General features: G+C 51.0%; 1 protein-coding gene across 1 annotated transcript in view; it reads left to right on the top strand.

The window, feature by feature from the left end:
- Window positions 1-21,446, top strand: part of LOC132384045 (phosphofurin acidic cluster sorting protein 1-like) — a 54,486-nt gene extending 33,040 nt beyond the window's left edge. Inside the window, exons 2-8 of the mRNA XM_059955336.1 lie at window positions 1,451-1,538; window positions 2,381-2,470; window positions 3,050-3,175; window positions 5,613-5,757; window positions 8,595-8,686; window positions 11,347-11,442; window positions 21,320-21,446. Coding sequence (XP_059811319.1) covers window positions 1,451-1,538; window positions 2,381-2,470; window positions 3,050-3,175; window positions 5,613-5,757; window positions 8,595-8,686; window positions 11,347-11,442; window positions 21,320-21,421 — 739 coding nt within the window. The 3' untranslated portion in view covers window positions 21,422-21,446. The remainder of the gene's footprint in view (window positions 1-1,450; window positions 1,539-2,380; window positions 2,471-3,049; window positions 3,176-5,612; window positions 5,758-8,594; window positions 8,687-11,346; window positions 11,443-21,319) is intronic.
- The last annotated feature ends 462 nt before the right edge of the window (window positions 21,447-21,908 follow it).

Below are 21,908 nucleotides of genomic sequence, written 5' to 3'. Positions count from 1 at the left end.
ACTAACCCCCTTGAATTCTAATGAGCGGTCCCGTTCGGCAGGGTGGGTATTAAGGAGGGGACAGTGATTCTGAAATAGGCTCTTTCTCCTGTTGCTGCAGGGTGGAATCTCATGTGGATATGGTGGTGAAGAAAGCTTTTGGTACGCTGGCCTTTATAAATCAGAGCATTGAGTATAGGAGTTGGGATGTAATGTTAAAATTGTACAAGGCATTGGTGAGGCCAAATTTGGAGTATTGTGTACAGTTCTGGTCACCAAATTACAGGAAAGATGTCAACAAAATAGAGAGAGTACAGAGGAGATTTACTAGAATGTTACCTGGGTTTCAGCACCTAAGTTACAGGGAAAGATTGAACAAGTTAGGTCTTTATTCTTTGGAGTGTAGAAGGTTGAGGGGGGACTTGGTAGAGGTATTTAAAATTATGAGGAGGATAGGCTTTTCCCATTGAGAGTAGGGGAGATTCAAACAAGAGGACGTGAGTTGAGAGTTAAGGGGCAAAAGTTTAGGTGTAACACAAGGGGGATCTTCTTTACTCAGAGTGTGGTAGCTGTGTGGAATGAGCTTCCAGTAGAAGTGGTAGAGGCAGGTTTGATTTTGTCATTTAAAGTAAAATTGGATAGGGATATGGACAGGAAAGGAATGGAGGGTTATGGGCTGAGTGCGGGCCAGTGGGACTAGGTGAGAGTAAGCGTTGGGCATGGACTAGAAGGGCCGAGATGGCCTGTTTCCGTGCTGTAACGGTTATATGGTTATATGGGTCAGTGGGACTAGGTGAGAGTAAACGTTCAGCATGGACTAGGAGGGCCGAGATGGCCTGTTTCCGTGCTGTAATCGTGATATGGTTATATGGGTCAGTGGGACTAGGTGAGAGTAAGCGTTGGGCACGGACTAGAAGGGCCGAGATGGCCTGTTTCCGTGCTGTGATTGTTATATGGTTATATGGGTCAGTGGGACTAGGTGAGAGTAAGCGTTTGGCACGGACTAGGAGGGCTGAGATGGCCTGTTTCCGTGCTGTAATTGTTATATGGTTATATGGGTCAGTGGGACTAGGTGAGAGTAAGCGTTCGGCACGGACTAGGAGGGCCGAGATGGCCTGTTTCCGTGCTGTAATCGTGATATGGTAACATGGACACTGAGGTTTGGCTGGTCTGTTCCTTCCATCGATAAGGCTGATCTGATGAAATCCTGGGGTCTCCGTTCATGTCTGTCGGGGCGCGAACTTCTTCCAGCGCCAGCGCCCCGGGGATCGATTTCCCGCCGCCGCCACGGCCTCCCCGCGACCACGTGGGTTTCCGCCAGGTTTGGGTCCGCGGTCGGACGGTGGCGGAGACGGTGCGGGCTCCCCACAGGTGGCGGCGGGGTTCGAACCGGAAACCGGGGACCGCGGCGTCGCGTGAGGTCCGGCAGATGCCTCACTCTCCCGTTTTTCTCCCCCACCCCCCCTCCCAGGTTGTTCAGTCTGACCCTGAAGAAGCTCCTGGTGTTGAAGGAGTTGGACAAAGACCTGAGTTCGGTGGTGATCGCTGTGAAGCTGCAGGTGAGGCCCTCTGCCGACAGAAACGTCTCTCCATGTCCTCTTTCCGTCCGTCAGCCGCCGCTTTAAATACCACCAGGGGCTTGGCCTCCGGTGACTTCCACAGATACTCCACCCTCTGGCTTAAGAACTTCCTCCTCGTCTCTGTTCTAAAGCAACGCCCTTCTATCCTGAGATTGTGCCCTCTGGTCCTGGACTCTCCCGCTATTGAGAACATCCTCTCCACATTCTTTCAGCGTTCAATAGGTTTTAATGAGGTCCGCCCCCAACCTCCCTTTTAAACTCCGTCGAGTAAGGGCCCAGGGCCAGCAGACGCTCCTCAAACACTGACCCTTTTTGTCCCCAGGAGCCCCACCTCCCGGTGCTCTCAGTTCTCCTTGTAAAGCTGTAGCTTCCGTCTGCTAGTCGTCTCGGAATGGACGCTAAATTTGCGCCGGCCTTCCTCGGCCTCCGGGGAAATCTGCGCGAGGATTCCTGGGTCTCCGTGCCCCTCCTGAGTTTTGTATTTTCTCCCTGTTTGGGAAATGGTCTTTGTTTCAATTTCTTCTACCAAAGTGCACGACTGTTCACTTCCCCGCACCGTAATCCACCCGCCACTTCTTGGCCCGTTCCTCTAACCCATCCAAGTCCTTCCCTGGTTCCTCAGCTCTGCCTGTCGCTCTTCGTATCATCCACAAAGCTAGCGGTTCCTCCGTACGGAGCGGGAAGTCGTGGCCCTAACTCTCTATCGGTCGCTGGCGGCCGGGCGCGGTCGGGAGGTGGGCCGGTATATTGCTTCTGGTTTGCGCCCCTCCCGTTGATCTCCATTTCCAAACCCCCGCCTCTCTCACTCCCCCGGACTGCAGGGCTCGAAGAGGGTGCTGCGCTCGAACGAGATCCCACTACTGGCCAGCAGTATGACTGAGACGGACTTACAGCTGACCTTCTCTCTCCAGGTAACCGTGACGGCCCCCCTCCCCACCTTCCGTGTCTCTGGGGTCGGGTGTGGGGTAGGTTCTAACCCAACAACCGTGGCCTCCGCGGTGGGGGTGGAGATGTGTGGAGTGTGCAGAGCCGGACCCTGGGGGGTGGGGGCTCACGGTGTTGAGGGGGAGGGGAGGGGACGGGGACAGGTCGTGGGAGGGGAGGAGATGGGGAGAGGGGAGGCTGCGGAGCTGGGCAGGGGATGGGGTAGATTAAAGGAGGGTTGGGTGGGGGGGGCGGAGGGGTCGATGGGTGGGTCAGAGGTTAGGGGTCAGGTGGGAGAGGAGAAGGGTGGAAGGGCGGGGTTGAGGAAAGGGTGGCGACCGTGGGCCAGAGGGAAGTTAGAGGCCGGGAGGGTGGGGTTAAGGAGGAAGGGGGTTGGGGGACGGGGTACAGAAGCGAGAGTTCTGCGGGGTGATGGGTGGGGAGGGGTGGGACGAGATGGGTGGGTTACCCACCGAACGAGTGGGGCTCTCGGGTCAGGGGACGTCGGATGAAGTGGGACGGGTGCTGACGTGCTGGTGTTCCCCTCCCCCCCATCGCCCACCCAGTACCCGCACTTCCTGAAGCGCGACGCCAACAAGCTCCAGATCATGTTGCAGCGCCGGAAGAGGTACAAGAACCGCACAATCCTCGGCTACAAGACGCTGGCCGTGGGGCTCATCAACATGGCTGAGGTGAGGCCCCTCAGAAACCCTCCACCCGGGCAACAGGCCCCCTTGGACCCCCTCCCCGGCAACAGGCCCGCTCGGAACCCCCTCCCCAGCAACAAGCCCACTCGGAACCCCCTCCCCGGCAACAGGCCGGCTCGGAACCCCCTCCCCGGCAACAGGCCCGCTCGGAACCCCCTCCCCGGCAACAGGCCCACTCGGAACCCCCTCCCCGGCAACAGGCCCGCTCGGAACCCCCTCCCCGGCAACAGGCCCGCTCGGAACCCCCTCCCCGGCAACAGGCCCGCTCGGAACCCCCTCCCCGGCAACAGGCCCGCTCGGAACCCCCTCCCCGGCAACAGGCCCGCTCGGAACCCCCTCCCCGGCAACAAGCCCGCTCGGAACCCCCTCCCCGGCAACAGGCCCGCTCGGAACCCCCTGCTCGGCAACAGGCCCGCTCGGAACCCCCTCCCCAGCAACAGGCCCGCTCGGAACCCCCTCCCCTGCAATAAGCCCACTCGGAACCCCCTCCCCGGCAACAGGCCCGCTCGGAACCCCCTCCCCAGCAACCCCACTTGGAACCCCCTCCCCGGCAACAAGCCCACTCGGAACCCCCTCCCTGGCAACAGGCCCGCTCGGAACCCCCTCCCCGGCAACAGGCCCGCTCGGAAACCCCTCCCCAGCAACAAGCCCGCTCGGAACCCCCTCCCCGGCAACAAGCCCACTCGGAACCCCCTCCCCGGCAACAGGCCCGCTCGGAACCCCCTCCCCAGCAACCCCACTCGGAACCCCCTCCCCGGCAACAAGCCCACTCGGAACCCCCTCCCCGGCAACAGGCCCGCTCGGAACCCCCTCCCCGGCAACAAGCCCACTCGGAACCCCCTCCCCGGCAACAGGCCCGCTCGGAACCCCCTCCCCAGCAACACTAGAGCCTACTCTAGGACCACTGATTCCCTCTAGATTCCAAGATCGATGTCTCTCAATCTCGTCCGATTTCCCCCCCCCCCCCACCCGGGTCATTCAGGACATTCCCTGGGGAAATGGGGGGGGGCGGGGGGTGGTGAACATGTTGGGGGGGCATTAACTGGGTCTCAGGGTCGCGGTCAAAGTCTCCTGCTAGCCGGTGAATCCCATATCCTCTCCGCCTCTGTTGTCCCAGTCGGGTGGCGGTCGGCACGGTCGCCTGTTAGCGCTGGCGATCGAGGTTCGAACCCCACCACTGCCTGTACGGAGCTCGCGCAGTGACATCGGGTCAGGACGGGGCGCCCATCTGTAGCTTGGCGGTTACAGCTCGGGCCGTCAGAGTTCAGAGTTCAAATTCCCGCTACCGCATGTGAGGAGTTTGCACGTTCTCCCCGCGACCAATGTGGGTTTCCTCCGGGTGCTCCGGTTTCCTCCCACAGTCCAGAGTCGTACCGGTTGGTAGGTAATTGGTCACTGTAAACTGTCCTGTGATTGGACTAGGGATTTTCGGGCCAGAAGGGCCCATTCCGTGCGGTATCTTAATGAATAAATAAAGCAAAGCTCTGACTTTAAGGTCCTTGTGCTCCGGTTCGAATCCTCACCCGGATGTCCAGCCTTCCGTCTCTGTGGGTCAACCCGCGGGAATTTCTGCTCCATTTTGTCATGAGATCAGTGAACACTGCCCCCCCCCCCCCCCCACATCTCCGGGATTTCCGCCCCTTCCGCACTCCGATCCCTCAAAATCTCTGCCACTCTGATCTCCCGGGATCTCTCTGACCCCTCCCTTTGGAAGTCTCACTGGATCTCTAACCACACCCTCCTTCCAAAATCCCACAGGATCTCTGAATCCCCCCGCCCCCACAAAATCCCCCGGGATCTCTAACCCCCTCCAAAATCCCTGTGACCTCTGACCCCATCCTGCTGAAATCCCCTGAAAAGTTTGACCCCTCCCAAAATCATATGGGACCTTTGTCCTCTTCCCTGATCAGCCAGGATTTCTGTCCCCTGCCCTGATGCTTCAGGATCTCTCCCCCCCCACCCATAATCCCCTGGAATGTCTGCCCATTCCCCACTCCTATCCCTGCCCCTCAATCTACAGGGATTGCTGCCCCACACTCGCAATTCCCGGGATCTCTGTCCCCCCCCCATCCTCTCCCCATCCCCTGTGACCTCTGAACTCCTTACACTTCAGACCCGAGGGATCTCTTGTCAAACTCCCCCCAATTCCCCAGGATTTGCACCCTCCCCCCAGAAATCTCCGGGTTCTCTGCCTCCAGGTAAGAAAAAAAAATTGAAAGCCCTCCCCCCCCCCCCCCCCCCAGCGCACTTTGCGTTTCTTCAAATCCCAGCGTCTGCCATCTTTGTGTCTCCGTCACACGGCCCGGGGTTTTGTTCATTGATACTGGGGAGGTGGGAGTGGTGTTCTGCCGCGGTTCGGATGACAGATAAGTGGTCGGTTGGCCAGGGTCGATCTGCCCTTTGACCTTTGCACTGTTCCCAGGTCATGCAGCACCCCAGTGAGGGGGGCCAGGTACTCGGCCTCCATAGCAACATCAAGGAAGCCTCGGTTCTGGTGGCCGAGGTGAGGATTTATTCTCTGTCCAGCCAGCCCATCGACCACGAGACCCCCAAGCTGAAGCTGTCAGGTGAGACCATTCATTTCCTTCCTCCCTCCCCTCACTCTGGGACGGTCTGTCTGAAAGGGGGTGGATTCAACTCGAAATGAGGAGTAGGTGGTGGTGGGGGAGGGGGGGGGAGGAGATATTTTCAGGGAGGTTCGAAGCTCAAGGAAGTGAGTTTATTATTAAAGTGCTGTGTTGGCCTCTGTTGGTCAGAGTTGGCCTATAGCTGTCTAGGCGTGCAAGCTGGGGGGGATGCCCGTGGTGCGAGCTCCACCTCTCCACGCGTCTGATGAGCCTAGAGGAATGGCGGAGACCGATACAGTCTGGTTCCAGGAGACGCCAGTCAGCGTTGAACTCAACGCAGGACTGCCCAAGGGACCCCAGCTCTGGATTTTTTCCCCTCGGGGTTCACTCCCGAAGCCTCCCCCCCCCCCCCGTGAGCCGCAAGCCAGCGGAGGTTTGAGATCAGAGTTTTCCCTCTCCTAGCTGGGCTGCCGACCGCGGCCAGTGAGCCCCATCTGTCCGAAGTACGTGTATGTCACCATATACCGTCTCGGATCGCAAGACCCTGCAGCGGATAGTGAGGTCAGCTGAGAAGATCATCGGGGTCTCTGTTCCCGCCATCACGGACATTTACACCACACACTGCATCCGCAAAGCGAACAGCATTATGAAGGACCCCACACACCCCTCATACAAACTCTTCTCCCTCCTGCCGTCTGGGAAAAGGCTCCGAAGCATTCGGGCTCTCACAACCAGACTATGTAACAGTTTCTTCCCCCAAGCCATCAGACTCCTCAATACCCAGAGCCTGGCCTGACACCTTATTGCCCTATTGTCCTGTTTATTATTTATTGTAATACCTCCACTGTTTTTGTGCACTTTATGCAGTCCTGTGTAGATCTGTAGTCTAGTGTAGTTTTTTTCTCTCTGTGTTTTTTACGTAGTTCAGTCTAGTTTTTGTACTGTGTCATGTAACACCACGGTCCTGAAAAAACTTTGTCTCGTTTTTACTGTGTACTGTGCCGACAGTTATGGTCGAAATGACAATAAAAGTGACTTGGCTTGACTTGACTTGACAACCCCGAGATTCATTTTCTTGCGGGCGTCCACAGTAAATACAGAGAGACAAGATAATAATTAAATATTATTCAGTACGAGAAGTGCTCTGACGACAGTGCTGCCCATTGAGAATGAGACGTTAAGCAGAGAGTTGAACGTCCGCATCCTCGCGGGCGGATGAAAATATTGCGGGCGTGGACATAGTCTGTGTAATCTCTTGTACCGCTCCACAAGTCAGTCTGGCGAACCTTTACTGCAAACCCCATTCAGACGTACATCTTCCTTAAGTACGGAGACCAAACCCGGTCACAAATTCCAGATAGGGTCCCATCTGGGCCTAACAGGGACACATGGATTCTTTCAGGAAGCGCATTCCCAGAAACAACTCCAATGCGGTGGGGAGGGGGGAAACTCCCCCTCATTTCCCCTGTGGTTTTTATTCTCAGTAACCCACAAATCAAAGTTCAAAGTGAATTTTATTATCGAGATACAAATATGTCACTGTCGATGTTCCCTCTAATTTGTAATGACCAGTGCGTGCAAAAATCTTGTGCCGTGCAGTTTTTTTGGTCCGGTGACAACAACGTGTGCGCGCTGAATTTTTAAGTAGAAGAGCTATTCCGCTTTAAGGGAATGAGCGGATCTGTGCTCTTCGCTTCTTTGGGATTTGACCGTAGTGGATCAACGATTTCTTCAATAAAAACGGTATAAATAAGCCATTTCTAAACTCTGCAGACAAATTGTCGCCAACTCCACGTTGTCAGCACCGTCCGCGTCAGAAACCGGGAAAGGAAATGTGATCGGGTAGGGTCGTGAAATATGCTGAACAGGCCGACGGGGGAGAGGGTGACAACCTCTTGTGCGCAGTTTAAATTCCCCAAATTTCCTAGTAGCAAAATGTGTGCGCGCATTCACGCACAACGTAGAGGGAGCATATGTTACCATATACAACCTTAAGATTAATTTTCTTGTGGGCATACTCAATAAATCTATAGAATAGTCACTGTAAACCGACAACAATTTGCAAATATCAATAAATAATGAGAACATCAGATAGAGAGTCCTTAAAATGAGTCCATAGGTTGTGGGAACAGTTCAGTGTTGGCATGAGTGAAATTATCCCCTCTGGTTCAGGAGCCTGAGGGGTAGTAACTGTTCCTGAACCTGGTGGTGTGGGATCTGAGGCTCCTGTACCTCCTTCCTGTTGGTTGAGAGGTAGTAACTGTTCCTGAACCTGGTGGTGTGGGATCTGAGGCTCCTGTACCTCCTTCCTGATGGTTGAGAGGTAATAACTGTTCCTGAACCTGGTGGTGTGGGATCTGAGGCTCCTGTACCTCCTTCCTGATGGTTGAGGGGTAGTAACTGTTCCTGAACCTGGTGGTGCGGGACCTGAGGCTCCTGTACCTTCTACTTGATGGCAGCAGCGAGAAGAGAGCACGGCCTGGGTGGTGGGGATCCCTGATGATGGATGTCGCTTTCCTATGACAGTATTACATGTGGGCGTGCTCAATGGTGGTGGGGGGGGGCTTTACCCATGATGGACTGGGCCAAACCCACTACCTTTTGTAGGATTTTGAGAAGGGGAGAGAGCAGGGGGAGTGGGGCTGAATGAAGAGTTCTTTTAAAGAGTTATCCCTGGTTCGATAGACTGAATGGCCTCCTCTTGCTCTAAGCTTTGCTGGTAACGATGAAGCATTTGTGTTCTCGAGAGAGGCTGGGAACAGAAAGGATTGTGTGGGATGGAGATCTGCAGAAGGTGCTTGTTGTGGTTGACAGAGTTGGGTTTTTATCTGCTACAGATCGATCCCCGGACATCGACAATTACTCGGAGGATGAAGACGACAGCTTCTCCTCGGAACAGGAAGTCAGCGATGACCCAATTCATGGCCAGGTAACTCCCAAAAGCTACGTCAGAAGTGCTTGCAGTTGGATGACTGAGTTATGACCTGGGTGTGGGTCTCTCTCTCTCTCACACACACACACACACACACACACACACACACACACACACACACACACCCCGTCCCTCTCTCTGTCACTCACTCCCACACACACTCTCTCTCTCTCTCACACACACACACACACACACACACACACACCGTCCCTCTCTCTCTCACTCTCTCTCCCACTCTCTCTCTCTCACACACTCTCTCTCCTTCTCTCTCTCTCTCTCACTTTCACACTCTCTCTCACACACTCTCTCTCTCCCTCTCTGTCTCTCTCACTCTCTCTCACACACTCTCACTCACTCTCTCTCTCCCTCTCTCTCTCCCTCTCTCCCACACTCTCTCTCTCTCTCTCTCTCTCTCTCTCTCTCTCTCTCTCTCTCTCTCTCTCACTCACTCTTACACCCACAGGGGGATGGTCCCACACACACTGACCCTCACTGGGAGACTGACGCACACATGAACAAACGCACACACCCCAACCGTCACCGGGGACGGTCCCGCGTGTGCACACAGTCACACGCTTTCTCTCCTCTCTCACTCTCTCTTACACACACACTCTCGCAGTCTCACTCACTCACGTTCACACTCACCCCCTTGTCCACCCTCACTCCCTCTCTGTTTCGCTTACACACTGCTACACACCCGCTATTGCAAATAAAATTGATTCTGATTAACTGGAGCAGCAGTTCATCAGTCCAGCCACTTATCTGAGTCATTTCTTAAAGAAAACCAGTTGAGTAATTAGCTGAGATTCTCTTTGTTTAATTGCAGCACTTTGCTGCTCAATTGAGACAAGAGACTATAGCCAAACAGTTTTTAACTCATGTCAGACACGTGCTTTTGTGTGGGACACTACACCGTGCCTAGAATGAACAGTTTTTAAACAGTGTTAGTTGCACGAGTTTCTGTTCAAAGTCCGTAGCGGGGGTATTCCCTTCTGCCACCTGCGTGGGATGACTAGTCTATCGGGGACCCTGAGGACTTGTGGAAACTATGTGGTGGTTTCTTTCGAACTTATAGTCTTTTAACATCTTTGGACTATTTTTACTGTGTCCATGCTCTGTTTTTTTTAATCAATTATGGTATTGTCTGCACTGTTGTAATTATGTGGTTTTGTGCAGGTCTTGTAGCTTTAGTTTTTGGTTTGTTGGGTGGTAGAGTCGGTCTTCTGACTTGGTGTGTCTGGGTAGTCTTGTTTTGTCTGGTGGCTTTGGAGCTCCTTTCCGGGGAACGCGCTAAGATGGTATCAATACGCAGCAGCCTCTCCGGACTCTGGATTGGGGATTGGCACACGTTATGTGGATTTTCTGGTGTAGTCTGTCTTGTCGTGTGCTTTTGTGATATCATTCTGGAGGTACGTCGTCTCATTTTTTTAACTGCACTGCAGTTGTGGTTTCTAAATGACAATGAACCGAAATTCAATTCAAATCAATTCAAAAAGCAGTGATTTTTTTGTTACCAATAGTTGTTGAGAAATAAGCATTCAGAACCGTTTTGATCACTCTGGTTTCAAGCACTCAGGCTTGGAGACGGGTAGAAACGGCCGGGAGTGAAAACGAAACAGTTTGGCTGCTTCAACAAGGTTAGGAAGTTCAAAGAATTCGAAGGTACAGGTTTCCACCGCAATCTGAAGGTAGAGCGTTCCTATGAAACCGTTTGTAAACCGGAATGACGTAAAGCGAAGAAGCAATTACTATTAATTTATATGGGAAAAAGTTTTGAGCGTTCCCAGACCCAAAAAATAACCTGCCAAATCAAAGCATATAACACATAAATCCTAAAATAACACCAACATATAGTAAAAGCAGGAATGATATAATAAATTTACACCCTATATAAAGTAGAAATATTGTAGGTACGGTGTAGTTTCACTTATCAGACTCGGGAAGGCAGCAAACCAAAATTGATGTGGAGAAAAAAAATTGGCACGTACACGCATGCGCACGTACACGTATGCGCAAACAACTGCCCGCACAGGGCCTCTCGGTCATTGTTGTCTTTCTCGGGGTAAACACACGTATAAAGCGGGCGTCCTTTTTCTCGTAGAAGTGAGAATCCTCTTGGCTTAGCGAAAACAGGAACTGATGTAAGTCTTTCGTAACAGCGAGTTGTCGTCAATCGAACGTTGGAAATGCGGGGGGGGGGGGGGGGTGGGCACCTGTATCGGCAGCCACCTTGAACGTTGCAACGAAAGTAGAGATCTGGGGAGTGAGGTTATCAGCAGCATTGTATGAAGTCGGCCCATTATCTGCACTGGCTTTGCTGATTTGTGATCAATCAATAGAACAGGACAGCCTTTGCTGAATTCCTCTGCCGATAACGATTAGGAACTAATAAACAGTTTATAGTGCTGTAGTAGTATTGGTAGTGTTCTAATTTGTTCTGTATTTCATTTGAATACATAGTTACCTAGTTAAACTGTAGTTTGAATTTTTTAATGTATTCTTAACTACTTCCATGAAAATTCGGACAGCGCTTAATTGGGCCAACATGTACTGGTCCCGATGAGTCTCAGTTAACTGGAATCGACTGTACTGGTATTTTATATCTGTTACGTGACCATGGCTCCCGCAGGCGCACTGACTGCCCTTACCCTTGGCAGGATATATTCTTCGAAGACGAGGATATCGCGAAGCGCAAGAAGCCGAGGAGGAAGCTGCCGAACTCGTCCGGCATCTCCCGCGCGGGGATGAGCAACGTGAGTGGAGCCACGTGGGGTGGCCGCCGGACTCCGCGTTCTGAGCGCTGATCGGGGGTTGGGGGGTGGAGGGCTGGCCCCGACCTTGGTGCTTGGGTGGGGGGGGGGGGGGGCTCTTGGGCAGGAATCCTGGGGCCCTGTCCGGTCTGAGGAGGTGAGGATGGCCTTTTGGGGGCGGGGGTGTTCCTGGCTGTGAGCCTGTTTTGAAATGTGTATGGGTGTAGGGGGTGGAGATTATTTTAAAAAAAACTTCTCTCACGGCCTCCTCTACTGCCGAGATGAAGCCACACTCAGGTTGGAGGAACAACACCTTATACTCCGTCTGGGTAGCCTCCAACCTGACGGCATGAGCATCAATTTCTCAAACTTCTGGCAGCATTTCCCTCCTTTTCTCTTTTCCATTTCCGAACCAGGTTTCATATCACTGGCATATGTCATGAAATTTGTTGCCTTTGTTTCTGCAATACAATGCGATACACGATAATAGAGAAAAAATAATGGATTGCAGTAAGTATATATTAAATATTTAAGTGAGTGGTGCAAAAATAGAATTGAAAAAAGTCATGAGGTAGTAGTGTTCAAGGGTTCAATGTCCGTTTGGGAATCGGACGGCAGAGGGGAAGAAGCCGTTCCTGAATCGCTGAGTGTGTGTCTTCAGGCTCCTGTACCTCCTCCCTGATGGCAGAGGGGAAGAAGCTAGTCCTGAATCGTTGAGTGTGTGTGCCTTCAGGCTCCTGTACCTCCTCCCTGATGGCAGAGGGGGAGAAGCTGTTCCTGAATCGCTGAGTGTGTGCCTTCAGGCTCCTGTACCTCCTCCCTGATGGCAGAGGGGGAGAAGCTGTTCCTGAATCGCTGAGTGTGTGCCTTCAGGCTCCTGTACCTCCCCCCTGACGGTAACAATGAGAAGAGGGCATGGCCTGGGTAATGGGGGTCCTCAGTGATGGACGCTGCCTTCCTGAGGCACTGCTCCTTGAAGATGTCCTGGATACGATGGAGGCCGGTGCCCGTGATGGAGCTGACTGAGTTTACAACTTCTTGCAGCTTATTTCGATCCTGTGCATTAGCTAAACCTCTTTCCCACTCCCATACCAGACTGTGATGTGGACAGTTAGAATACTCCCCACGGTACATCTGTAGGATCTTGTGAGTGTCTTTGGTGACAATCCAAATCTGCTGCCCCATTCTGGTTCCCCTCTCGCCCCTCTTCTTGCCCCTCATCTGCCCACCTCCTTCCCCTGGTTCCCTCCTCCTTCCCTTTCTCCCACTCTCCTCTCCGAAGGTAACTTTGAGCGCAGCTGATCATAGATGAATGAATTAGTAATTATGGGCTTTTCTTAAAGGAAAAGAGGTGAGTCCTGTAACTGTACTGGGCAAAAGTTTTAGGTATATGTAACAAAAAACTTCCGTAAAGTGAAAACACAAGTAAATCTGCAGATGCTGGAAATTCAAACAACAACACACACAAAATGCTGGTGGAACGCAGCAGCCCAGGCAGCATCTATAGGGAGAAGCGCTGTCGACGTTTTGGGCCGAGACCCTCAAAAGTTGTTGTTCTGTAAAGTGAAGATGCTTTCAAAAATAATGAAAAGTTTCTAAACTGTCAAAAATTTACTATGAAGAGCTAAAAAGTTAAAAAAAAACACTAAATGCAGTTAATATCTGGTGTGACCACCCTTTGCCTTTAAAATGTTTGGACGATGATTTAGGCGCTGGGCCAGGTTGAAAAGGTCAGGGTGCTGGGGCCTGAGATGAGGGCAGGTCGGTTCGGCTTGCTGCTCCCCGAGGTTTACTCGACTCTGCGCTGAACTGAGGGTCTGGGGACGGTCTTTCTATTGAAGACTTGAATTCTGAACACTGTTTCCTCCGCTTCATTGTACGCATGATGTGTGTTTTTTTCTTCTCTCTCTGCGCATTGTGTGTCTCTCTCTTTTTAATGGTTTCTTTGTGGCCGAGCCGTAAAGTTGTATGAAGTATACGTACTTTGATAGTGAATGTACTTTGAACTTTGAAAATCAGCTGGTAGGTTGACTGTACATCCACTCTTGGCCTGCTGAGTTAGGAACATCCAAACATGGAAAACCTGCAGCACAATACAGGCCCTTCGGCCCACAAAGCTGTGCCGACCATGTCCTGACTTCAGAAATTACCTGGGGTTACCCACAGCCCTCTATATTTTTCTAAGCTCCATGTACCTGTCCAGGAGTCTCTTAAAAGACCCTATCGTATCCGCCTCCACCACCGTCACCGGCAGCCCATTCCACGCACTCACCACTCTCTGTGTAAAAAAACTTACCCCTGACATCTCCTCTGTACCTACTCCCCAGTACCTCAATCTTGTGGCAACCGGTTCAGCCCTGGGAAAAAGCCTCTGACTATCTACATGATCGATGCCTCTCATCATCTTATACACCTCTATCAGGTCACCTCTCATCCTCCGTCACTCCAAGGAGAAAAGGCCGAGTTCACTCAACCTATTCTCATAAGGCATGCTCCCCAATCCAGGCAACATCCTTGTAAATCTCCTCTGCACCCTTTCTATGGTTTCCAGGTCCTTCCTGTAGTGAGGCGACCAGAACTGAGCACAGTACTCCAAGTGGGGTCTGACCAGGGTCCTAAATAGCTGCAACATTATCTCTCAGCTCCTAAACTCAATCCCATGATTGATGAAGGCCAATGCACTGCACGCCTTCTTAACCACAGAGTCAACTTGCAAAGCTGCTTTGAGCGTCCTATGGACTCAGACCCCAAGATCCCTCTGATCCTCCACACTGCCGAGAGTCTTACCATTAATACTATATTCTGCCATCATATTTGACCTGCCAAAATGAACCACTTCAGACTTATCTGGGTTGAAATCCATCTGCCACTTCTCAGCCCAGTTTTGCATCCTATCAATGTCCTGCCGTAACCTCTGACAGCCCTCCACACTATCCACAACACCCCCAACCTTTGTGTCATCAGCAAATTTAATGACCCATCCCTCCACTTCTTCATCCAGTTCAATTATAAAAATCACGAAGAGAAGGGGTCCCAGAACAGATCCCTGAGGCACCCCACTGGTGACCGACCTCCATGCAGAATATGACCCGTCTACAGCCACTCTTTGCCTTCTGTGGGCAAGCCAGTTCTGGATCCACAAAGCAAAGTCCCCTTGGATCCCATGCCTCCTTACTTTCTCAATAAGCCTTGCGTGGGGCACCTTATCAAATGCCTTGCTGAAATCCCCATTGATGATGCAAAGATCATCGCCAGAGGGTCAGCAATCTCCTCCCTCGCCTCCCACAGTAGCCTGGGATACATCTCATTCGCTCTCGGTGACTTATCCAACTTGATGCTTTCCAAAATCTCCAGCACATCCTCTCTTAATATCTACATGCTCAAGCTTTTCAGTCAGCTGTAAGTCATCCCTACAATCGCCAAGATCCTGTTCCGTAGTGAATACTGAAGCAAAATGTTTATTAAGTACCTCTGCTGTCTGCTCCGTTTCCACTGTCACACTTGATTAGTCCTATTCTCTCACGTCTTATCCTCTTGCTCTTCACATACTTGTAGAATGCCTTGGGGTTTTCCTTAATCCTGTCTGCCAAGGCCTTCTCATGGCCCCTTCTGGTTTTCGTAATTTCATTCTTAAGCTCCTTCCTGCTAGCCTTATAATCTTCTAGATCTGTATCATTACCTAGTTTTTGAACCTTTCGTAAACTTTTCTTCTTGACTAGATTTTCAACTGCCTTTGTACACCATGGTTCCTGTACCCTCCCATCCTTTCCCTGTCTCAATGGAACGTACCTATGCAGAACTCCTTGCAAATATCCCCTGAACATTTGCTGCAGTTCTTCCGTACCTTTCCCTGAGAACATCTGTTCCCAGTTTATGCTTCCAAGTTCCTGCCTGTTAGCCTCATATTTCCCCTTACTCCAATTAAACACTTTCCTAACTTGTCTGTTCCTATCCCTCTCCGATGCTATGGTAAAGGAGATAGAATTGTGATCACTATCTCCAAAATGCTCTCCCACTGAGAGACCTGACACCTGACCAGATTCATTTCCCAATACCGGATCAAGTACAGCCTCTCCTCTTGTAGGCTTGTCTACGTATTTTGTGTATGCGTATTGCTTGGATTTCCAGTGTCGGCAGACTTTCACAAACGCGAAAATCTGCAGATGCCGGAAATTCGAGCAACAGACACAGAACGCTGGGGGAGCTCAGCAGGCCAGGCAGTAACTGTGCTTTAAAAAAAGAGTACAGTCTACATTTTGGGCAGAGACCCTTCAGTAACTTCCTTTTATTTTCTCCAGTTCTGCCGAAATGTCGACTGTACTCTTTTCCACAGATGCTGCCCGGCCTGCTGAGTTCCTCCATTTTGCGTGTTGTTGTTCTTCAGGTTTTCTCTTGTTTCTAAGAATGGGTGCGCTGATGTTGGAGAGGGTTCAGAGGAGGTGGACAAGAAAGATTCTGGGAGCGAAGGGGTTACCGTATGAGCAGCGACTGAAGGCCTTGGGCCTGTACTCACTGGAATTTAGAAGAATGGGCTGGGGGGTGGGGGGGGGGTAATCTCATTGAAACCTGTCGGATGTTGAGAGTGGATGTGAAGAGGAGCTTGCTTTGGTGCGGGAGCCTCTGACCAGAGGGCTGGAGAACCTGTGGAGTTCGTTGCCTCAGGCAGCCGAGGAGGCCAGGTCACTGAGATCGATGGGTGTTCGATTAGTCAGGGCATGCACGGTGACGGGGAGAAGGCAGGAGATTGGGGGCCGCGAGCGAAATGGATCAGCCGCGGTGGAACGGTGGGGCAGACTCGATGGGCCGAGCGGCCTCCTTCTGCCCCTGTGCCTTACGGTCTAAGTCAGACACTGATGCGTTCGCAAATTCTGTGAGGATTTCAGAACGTATCGTTCAACATCATGTGTTCTCGCAACCATGCAAACTGCCGCCGAGTTGGCATGAGACGGTTCCTGTGGGGAGGGGGGAGAAGGATCAGGTCACTTGATGAGATTATCAAGTACGAATCATTTTATTAAAGAACCGACGGGGCAGTGCTACACGCTCTGTGCCAACAGAATCCTTATGACTGCAGTCTTGGGCGCAGGAGCCGTAGGTTTGCCACCCCTGGCAGTACCGTGACCTGCGCAACGTGGCTAAAGCGAATGGGAAAATTTGCTTCATTTTTGATTGAAGCGACCCCTGAGTCATATTTAATAAAATGTGGAATAAGGTAGAATTAAACATTTACCACGGACACTCGGTGCAGTACGCTATGGGTGCGGTTTGTGCTGCCATAGTGCAGCATAGGGGCTTTTCTCTGCCGCTGTGCATTGTGGGAGCTGTGGCCCTCCATGACGATGTGAACTGTGTTAAATCCAGACCCCAGATTCCGGTTACCCAGGAGCCGCCCTCAACTACAGGTCCGGAGTATGGGGTGCAGCTCTGGCCGCCCGGCTTGTTTAATACTACTGTGTAGTGACTTTGGGATGATACCAGTTGTAGATATTACTACTGGGGCAATGTAGATACCCTGTTCATATTCCATAGACTTTCGATTTCCTCTTTTAATTCAGAATATTTCTGGTGCGTTTTTCACTGACTGATTTCTGTGAGTTGGCCATGGAGTCATAGAGAAGTACAGCGCAGAAACAGGCCATTCGGCCCATCTAGTCAATGCCAAACCATCGACCTGTAACGGGACCACAGCCTTTCATACTCCTACCATCATGTTACGTGTGTTTGGAATGGCAATATCTATTAAGCAAGTTGTTCTTGCCTGTTTGTTCTGTAATACTTTATCTAGGGGGTTATTATGGGCCATCCTATCTGTAAAAGTGGATCAGTCGTAATATAATTTGTGGGACACTGACTCTGAAACTGGATCAAGGCTTGTGTTTATAGTAAGGTATAGTGCCTTCCGTGAGTTTGTATTTTAAAGCAAGGTTTTGGTGAATGATGTTTGGCACCTAATTGTGCCTGTGTAAGTAATCAGATTGAGTTAAACTGCTGCAGGATCCTGTAATGTGTTGAACTGGATTGTTTCCGGCCTCCCTTGGCATTTTCTACATTTGTCATCTGGAATTTGTTGGTCTTTTATTACAGCCTATAAGAAGTATTCAACCCCTCCCCCTCCCCAGAAGTTTTTATGTTTTATTGTTTTACAACATTGAATCACAGTGGATTTAGTTCTGCTTTTTTGATCAACAGAAAATACTCTTTTTTTGTCAATGTGAAAACAAATTTCTACAAAACGGTCTAAATTTATTACAATTATTAAACTCAAAATAACTGTGTAATTACCCACCCCCTTCAAGTCAGTATTTAGCAGATGCACCTTTGGCAGGAATTACAGCCTGGAGACTGTGTGGAAAGGTCTCTGTCAGCTTTGCACATCTGACACTGCAATTTTTCCCCATTCTCCTTTACAAAACTGCTCAAGCTCTGTCAGATTGCATGGGGATCGTGAGGGGACAGCGCTTTTCAAGACCAGCCACAAACTCTCAATTGGATTGAGGTCCCGACTCCGACTTGGCCACTCTAGGACATTAACTGTTGTTTTTAAGTCATTTCTGTGTAGCTTTGGCTTTATGCTTGGGGTCATTGTCTTGCTGGAAAACAAATCTTCTCCCCAGTTGCAATTCTCTTGCAGACGGCATCAGGCTCTCCTCCAGGATTTCCTTGTATTTTGCTGCAGTCATTTTACCCTCTACCTTCACAAGCCTTCCAGGGCCTGCTGCAGTGAAGCATCCCCACAGCGTGATGCAGCCACCACCATGCTCCCGGTACGGATGGTGTGTTTTTGATGATGTGTGGAGTTTGGCTTACACCAAACATAGCGTTTAGTCTGATGGCCAAAAACTCAATTTTGGTTTCATCAGAACACAGAACCTGCTGCCAGCCGACTTCAGAGTCTCCCACATGCCTTCTGGCAAACTCTCGCTGAGGTCTCATGTGACTTTTTTCCAACAGTGGCTTTCTCTTCTCTCCCGTAAAGCTGTGACTGTTGAAGCACCCGGGCAACAGTTGTTGTATGCGCAGAGTCTCCCATCTCAGCCACTGAGGCTTGTAACTCTCTCTAGAGTTGTCACGGGTCTCTCGGTGGCCTCCCTCACTCGTCCCCTTCTTGCATGGTCACTCAGTTTGTGAGGATGTTTTTGAAACGCGGTGGGGTTACCGAGAAAGCTACGGTGGGGCGATTAACAACATCCAACAACCCCGTATCCCTAACGTGATGAGAGCCCAGCCACCCAAAACCGAATAAACACTTTTCTGGTGATATTCCCAAGACAATTTCAACAGGGTGATCATTCCTCTGCCCACTGACGTTAACCCAGTGTGTTCACAACAACTTCATCGGCCGCAACGCTGAGGGTATGTTGGACCTCCCAGATACCGGAGTATTCTTACCACAATCAATTGAAACACCTTGACTGCACACAGGTCTCCAAAAACAGATCTCCATTTAACTAATTATGTGACTTCGAAAACCAGCCGGCTGCACCAGTGATGATTTGGTGTGTCATATTTTGTAGTTAATTTTGTGTTTTGTATTTATAATTAATTTGGATGACTTGGTAGAGATGTGTTTTCACTGCATCTTTATCTGTCGATCGGTGTCAAATAAAAGCCGAATTTAATCCATTCTGATTCAGTGTTGTAAAACAATAGAACTTCAAAACTTCCAAGGAGGGGTGAATATTTTTTTTACAGGCGCTTTATGTATTTTTGATAATTTTTTGTGTTCATCATCAGGTGCTGAAAATATTGTGGGCAGAATTTCAGAAGGTGGTGAGAGGGCGTACAGGAGTGAGATAGATCAGCTGGTTGAGTGGTGTCTCACGGAGGGGTCGGAAGTGGGGAGAGTGAGCAGTTTCAAGTTCCTGGGTGTCAGTATCACTGAGGATCTAACCTGGTCCCAACATATCGCTGCAGCCACAAAGAAGGCAAGACGGCGGCTATATTTCATTAGGAGTTTGGGGAGATTTGGTTTGTCACCAAAGACACTCGCAAATTTCGACTAATGTACCATGAGAGTACTTTAACTGGCTGCATCACTGTCTGGTATGGGTGAGTGTGAGTGAGTGTGCCCTTAACTCCTGGTTGAGTCGCCGGGACGCCGTCATGACAAGCTCTTTGAGCCGATCTCTTTGGTGATTGCTCATTGTACTGTTTGCCTTGGGCATCTGAAACCTGGCGGAGCCCAGCCCCTCTCCAGGTCTCCTACCGAGGTCGAGTTGCTAGCTCGAGCTAGGCACGGGTGGAGAGCGTGCAAGGGAGTCGGCTGGATTTGAACTCGGGACCTCTTGCCCCGAAGTCCAGCACTGATGCCACTATGCCACCGGCTGGCCATGGTGGTTGGGGGGCTGGTGAGGGAGTGGTGTGGGGTGACTGATGCACAGGATCGAAGTAACCAGTGGAGAGTTGTAAACTCAGTCAGCTCCATCATGGGCACCAGCCTCCTCAGCATCCAGGACATCTTCGAGGAGCAATGCCTCAGAAAGGCAGCGTCCATCATTAGGGAGCCCCACCACCCGGGACATGCCCTCTTCTCATTGCTGCCGTCAGGGAGGAGGTACAGGAGCCTGAAGGCACACACTCAACGATTCAGGAACAGCTTCTTCCCCTCTGCCATCAGGGAGGAGGTACAGGAGCCTGAAGACACACACTCAACGATTCAGGAACAGCTTCTTCCCCTCTGCCATCAGGGAGGAGGTACAGGAGCCTGAAGACACACACTCAGCGATTCAGGAACAGCTTCTTCCCCTCTGCCATCAGGGAGGAGGTACAGGAGCCTGAAGACACACACTCAGCGATTCAGGAACAGCTTCTTCCCCTCTGCCATCAGGGAGGAGGTACAGGAGCCTGAAGACACACACTCAGCGATTCAGGAACAGCTTCTTCCCCTCTGCCATCAGGGAGGAGGTACAGGAGCCTGAAGACACACACTCAGCGATTCAGGAACAGCTTCTTCCCCTCTGCCATCAGGGAGGAGGTACAGGAGCCTGAAGACACACACTCAACGATTCAGGAACAGCTTCTTCCCCTCCGCTGTCCGAATTCTGAATGGACATTGAACCCACGAACACTACCTCACTACTCTTATTTCTATTTTTTCACCACTTGTATACTGTAATTCATTTTTTATTATTATGTAATGTATTGTACTGCTGTTGTAAAGACAACAAATTTCGCGACGCATGCTAAACCTGGTACTCATTTTATTGGGCTACAAGGAACCCTCTGCTTTTGAGAAGAGCTCTCCAATTAATAATGGTTATTATTAATTAATAATAATCACTACTATTAATAATGATCATTATACATAAATAATATTTCTATTATTAATTAATAATACTCATTATTAAAGCGGATGTAGAAAGGTTCTTGACCAACGAGGTTCTCCCCGCTGTCCTTACTAATGGAGAACCTGTCAACCTCTGCTTGAAGAATCCCTGATGAGGGTTGTGGGAGGAAATTAGAGGGGGCCGCAGCGAGAATGCGTGCTCCCCCGGGCGCGCAGCACCGGAGGACGTGACTGAGTACGGAGGAACTGCTGGGGCTTTGAGGCAGCGGGGCGACGGGAATTGGCCGCCGTGTCGTTCGGTGCTCGCCCGAAAGGTTGAAGGCGAGAGGGGGCTGGTTCAAGGGGGGACGGTGAGTGTTAAGTTTTTAACTCAGAGAGTGGTGGGTGCCTGGAACGTGGAGGCGAATACATTAGAGGCTTTTAAGAGACTTTTGGAGAGGCACGTGGATGTGAGGAAGATGGAGGGATGTGGACATGGTGTAGGGTAGGAGGAATTTGATTTGCTTTTTAGCTGGTACAGCACAGCAGTGTGGGCCGAATGGCCTGCTCTGTTCTACTGAAGTCGAATTGACTGTCTGACGTTTCTGTTTTCAGCAGCAAAATATTAAGCAGAAGTTTGTGGCGCTGCTCAAGAGATTCAGGGTCTCTGATGAGGTGAGTGCCCAGCGTCATCTTGATTTTCCCCACGAAAAATAAGGGGACCTGATTGCAAGGTGATTTGGAGGAAAGCACAGGAGGGATGGCAGAGGTAGGGTTTTTACACAGAGGGCAACGGGTGCGTGGAACTCCCTGCCAGGGATGGTGGTGGAGACGGGTCCATTGGAGATCCTGAAGATGGATGATGGAGAAGTAGAGGTCTACGTGGAAGGGAGTGGAGTAGATTAAAAGGTGGACACAATGTCGTGGGCCGACGTGCCTGCGCTGTGCTTTTAATAAGTTATAGGAGCAGAATCAGGCCGTTTGGCCCATTGAGTCCTCTCCGCCATTTCATCATGGCTGATCTGTTTTCCCTCTCAGCCCCCAATCTCCTGCCTTCTCCCCTGACCAATCAAGAATCTATCGACCTCTTCTTCAGTATACCCATTGACTTGGCCTCCACAGCCACCTGTGAATTCCACAGATTCACTGGCTAAAGGACTTCCTCCACATCTCCGTTTTAAAAGGACGCTCCTCTATTCTGAGG

This window comes from Hypanus sabinus, chromosome 31 (genome assembly GCF_030144855.1).
Source record: "Hypanus sabinus isolate sHypSab1 chromosome 31, sHypSab1.hap1, whole genome shotgun sequence".
In the NCBI taxonomy this organism is placed as follows: Eukaryota; Metazoa; Chordata; class Chondrichthyes; order Myliobatiformes; family Dasyatidae; genus Hypanus; species Hypanus sabinus.
Note: the sequence above shows the minus strand (reverse complement) of the source record. Positions and strands in the feature narration are given on the sequence as shown.